The sequence below is a fragment of the Triticum dicoccoides genome, chromosome 5A (assembly GCF_002162155.2).
Source record: "Triticum dicoccoides isolate Atlit2015 ecotype Zavitan chromosome 5A, WEW_v2.0, whole genome shotgun sequence".
Classification (NCBI taxonomy): domain Eukaryota; kingdom Viridiplantae; phylum Streptophyta; class Magnoliopsida; order Poales; family Poaceae; genus Triticum; species Triticum dicoccoides.
The window spans coordinates 30,187,074-30,191,376 of record NC_041388.1 but is presented as its reverse complement, the minus strand read 5'-3'; the positions used below and the strand labels follow the sequence as shown (position 1 = coordinate 30,191,376).

The 4,303-nt window shown below is 44.3% G+C and overlaps 1 protein-coding gene across 1 annotated transcript; it reads right to left on the bottom strand.

Annotated features, from left to right (window-relative positions):
- Positions 1-2,208: 2,208 nt before the first annotated feature.
- Positions 2,209-4,075, bottom strand: LOC119299098 (glutathione S-transferase T3-like). The gene is made up of 4 exons (XM_037576381.1): positions 4,041-4,075; positions 3,701-3,932; positions 2,874-3,284; positions 2,209-2,787 (listed from the first exon to the last, which is right to left on the bottom strand). The coding sequence occupies exons 1-4, from the start codon at positions 4,073-4,075 to the stop codon at positions 2,209-2,211; spliced, it is 1,257 nt and encodes a 418-aa protein (XP_037432278.1).
- Between the last annotated feature and the right edge of the window lie 228 nt (positions 4,076-4,303).

The following is a 4,303-nucleotide window of genomic DNA, read 5'->3' as shown; positions in this document are numbered from 1 at the left end:
TGAAAGAGGTGTCAGATGTAAATTAGTAATTAAATATCCTCATTATAAACACCAAGCTCGGCCCCAAATGATCCAAACGTACTCCCTTCGTCCGTGAATAAGTGTACATCTAGTTTTTGTTCTAAGTCAAAGTTTTAAAATTTTGACCAACTTTATAGAAAAGAATAGTAGCATGTATGACATCTAATTGATATATTATAAAAGCGCATTTCAAAACGAATCTAGCGATACTAATTTAGTGTCATAAATGCTACTATTTTTTTCTATAAAATTGATTAAAATTTTAAAAGTTTGACTTAGGACAAAACCTAGATATACACTTATTCACGGACGGAGAGAGTATGATATAAACGGTTATTAGTCTAGAATTCTGAAGGCACTTAGACGTATACCTGATAAGTGGGAACGTGCTAGTTCACACGGTGAATATCAATACTCTCAACAACTAAGAGCATCTCTAGTGGAACGTGTAAATTTGGACGTGTATATCTCTATATACACGTCCATATACACCTTGCTAAATTATACATCTCCCAGTTTTCCAGTGGAACGTGTAAATTAGGACGTGTATATTCCAACGGCTATATTTTCAAACGGCTATATTTCCAACGACTATATTTCCAACGGCCATATTTCCGATCTATATAAACCACCCCTACCACCTCTTTTCCAGCACACTTCTACCTGTGACTTCTCTTCTCACCTAGATTTCTCTATCGTTTGTCACGCAACACAATGAACACATCCACTTGGGACATGAGTTCTTCGTCATCTTCATCTGGCGACGATGAACTCATACTTGCAGCATTCGCCGAGCGGGAGGAGGAAGAGAGGAAGAACGGTCGACGCCATGGCGGTTCCAAGCATGGACGTCAGTCAATCGACCGAGGAAGAGATGCCGGATTTCTTCTTCTGTGGGACGACTACTTCAAAGAAGTTCCTCGCTTTCCCGAACATTTGTTTCGATGAAGGTTCGTAATTAGTACACTTCTCTGCTTTGGTCCTTTTTTCATTTCCCTGTCTCATTTAATTTTTATGCACAGATTTAGGATGTCGCGTACTTTGTTCAACCGCATAGCTGATGGTATACTTGAGCATGACTATGATGATTATTTTACGCAAAAAAGAAGTGCTTCTGGAGCTCTTGGGTTACATCCTTTGCAAAAGATGACCGCGGCGATGCGGATACTAACATATGGAATAGCAGCCGATTATGTTGATGAGTACATCCGGTCCGCTGAGTCTACTAATTTAGAGTCTTGCAAGAAATTTGTGATCAAAATTTGTGAAGTTTTTGGGGAAAAGTACCTGAGATCTCCAAATGAAGAAGACATTGCTAGGTTACTTGCAATAGGGGAGGAAAGAGGATTTCCCAGTATGTTAGGGAGCATAGATTGCATGCACTGGGGGTGGAAAAATTGCCCCAAAAAATGGCATGGCATGTTTAAAGGCCATGTGAGCGAGCCCACTATGATCTTGGAAGCAGTTGCTTCACAAGATCTTTGGATTTGGCATGCTTATTTTGGTTTACCAGGGTCTCTGAATGATATAAATGTTCTTCAACGTTCTCCTGTTTTTACAAAGCTAGCCGAAGGCAAAACTCCTCCAGTGAATTATAGCATCAATGGCCATCAGTACACAATGGGGTATTACCTTGCAGATGGTATCTATCCACGGTGGGCAACATTTGTGAAGAGCATACCAGCTCCAACTAGCAGAAAGCATAAAACTTTTGCCAAGAAGCAAGAGGGGGCTAGGAAAGATGTGGAACGAGCCTTTGGAGTTCTGCAATCCCGTTTTGCCATTGTTCGTGGACCGGCTAAAGGATGGAAACGTAAAGAAATCACTGATGTCATGAAAGCTTGTGTCATAATGCACAATATGATAGTTGAAGAGGAGCGGCAAACTGGTCGGCAAAGCTGCACTTTTGAGGCAATGGGAGAAAGAGTCACAGTCTCTCGTACTCATGCGGAAGAACTGAGCTCTTTTATTCAGATGACTAATCGGATTAGAAATTTCGATGAACATGATCAGCTTAAACTTGATCTAATTGACCATGTCTAGCAAAAGTTTGGAAACGAGTGATGTAATCCATGTCTTTGTAATGCAGCTATCAATAAAAATATTTATGCAATGAGTGATGTAATCCATGTCCTCAACTAGCAGAAAGCAATAAATAGTTCTTACAACTACAACATATAGCTCACATTACCCTAGGCCGCGAGCAAGGATCTCCTTCTGCTTAGCTTGGTAGAACTGCTTTTGAACATCAGTCATACCACTTGTGTCGATGAGCATGACCCTCTCATCTAATTCAAACTGTCTCCGTGCATCCTCCCTCTCGTTTCGTGCATCCTCATTCTTTTTGAGTGCAATCTCCTCTTTTCGCAATTCCAATTGCTGTGTGTAGCGAGCATTTATTGCCGCCTCTTTGATCTCATCCTTCTCTAGCTTTGCTGCCCACACAGTTTCTAATGACAGCTTGCAAGCACTGTCATCAGCTTTACCTCTCTTGTCCCTCTTCACACCATCAGGTCTTTTCTCATGTTCAAGAGCATCAGTGTGTATCGAGGTAGCATCAGTACGTACCGAGGATGCATCAGCCGGATCACTGGTGGTTGTGCCTGGACTTGCATCAATGGTCTTCTTTTGTTTCTTAAGAGTAGTTTCAACTTCTCTTGTCTGCCACTTTGGATACTTCGAAAACTCTACATAGCAATGCATCAGTGTGAAAGGCTTCTTTTTTTTAAGATCTATTTCCTTGAACAAAATGTGTGCATCGTTTGTCTGCACATATAAATATGTTGTTAAAATAAGCACAACACATATAGAATATTGCACATCACATATAGAATTACAAGAAAGGCGCATACCTTTTCTTGTATAGTCCTTCCACTTTCTTCCCTATTTAAAATCTGCTGAAGGCAACCACAAAATTTAGAGGTCTCTCTATTAATCGTTGTGTAACGGCAATTGATTGCATTAGCATTACGCTCCGGCCATGATGATTCCTTGTGTGTGTTGTAGTACTCTGAAATTCTATCCCAATAAGCATCCCGGTTTTGATCTGTCCCAACAATATCCAAACTTGTATTTGCCCATGCTGCTATGAGAACCTTGTCCTCATCACTAGACCAATTTTTGCCTTTGTTGGATTTTCCTTTCTCTGTTATTGCAGAATGATGCTGCGTTGATGGAGTTGCCTGCTCTCCAATTGGACTTTCTAGTTGTGTTTGCGTGTAACCAAAACCAAGGGTGTCCAAGAAGCTTTGGTCAGTATCCATCTGCAAGCAACCAATGCACAACAATTTTAGACCACAATCTGGCATCAAATTGACAATTTTAGACCACAGCTATGCATCTCCCATGCATCTCCTCCATCTCCCCTGCATCGTCTCCCCTGCATCTCCTCCACGGCTATGCATCTCCCCTGCATCTGCATCTCCTCCATCTCCCTGCATCTCCTCCACGGCTCTGCATCTCCCCTGCATCTGCATCTCCTCCATCTCCCTGCATCTCCTCCATCTCCCTGCATCTCCTCCCCGCCGCCCCTGCATCTCCCCCCTCCCCCACCACAGCTCCGCCGCCCAGCCCCACGCTGCCCCGCCGCCCCACGCCGCCCCACCGCCGCCAGATCGGGCTGCAGGGCGTGCGGCCGCCGCCCCTCTGCTCCCGCTCGCGAGGAAGGGAAAATGGTTACCTTGGGCAGCGGCCGAAGAGGAGACGCGACGGCGACCTTGGACGGCGGCCGGAGAGGGGCGACGGCGACCTTCGGGAGGCGGCCGGAGAGGAACGGGAGCGGGAGCGGGTGTTTTTTTCGGTCGTGGGAGCGGGAGCGCGAGCCCACGAGCGTGGCTCGGTCGTGTTTACTCCCATGCCAGGTACGCTCGTGGTAGCGACGTCTAAATGTGCACGACGTGATACACGATCCACTGGGAAGGCTTTTTTGATCTTGATAGTGTAAATTTAGCATCCACCTCCATATACACCATCCACTAGAGATGCTCTAATACGTGGTGCTATATGATTGGCTATTGTACCAGTCACTGCCACGTGTCCCAGGTGAGGTCACCATCGAAGTGCTCTTGCCACTGCCATAAATTTGCTGTTTCATTTGACTACCACTTCCATTCTACAATAGTGATTTTTTGGTGTGCCTTTTTACACCCGCGAAACAACTGTTGGGTGCACGTTGGTTGACATACGTAGGATCGATTGAATGTGCTCCAACCATTGTTCCTAATCAAAGTGTCAATATTTTTTAACCCAATAGAAGATATAGAAGGAGCAAATTGTAAGTAAA

Coding starts and splice junctions, on each gene's coding strand:
- LOC119299098 (XM_037576381.1), bottom strand. CDS start 4,075: ATGGTGACCTCACCTGGGACACGTGGCAGTGACTG. Junction 3,933..4,040: donor GGGACACGTGGCAGTGACTG/GTACAATAGCCA, acceptor AAGCCTTCCCAG/TGGATCGTGTATCACGTCGT. Junction 3,285..3,700: donor CTCTTCGGCCGCTGCCCAAG/GTAACCATTTTC, acceptor GGTTGCTTGCAG/ATGGATACTGACCAAAGCTT.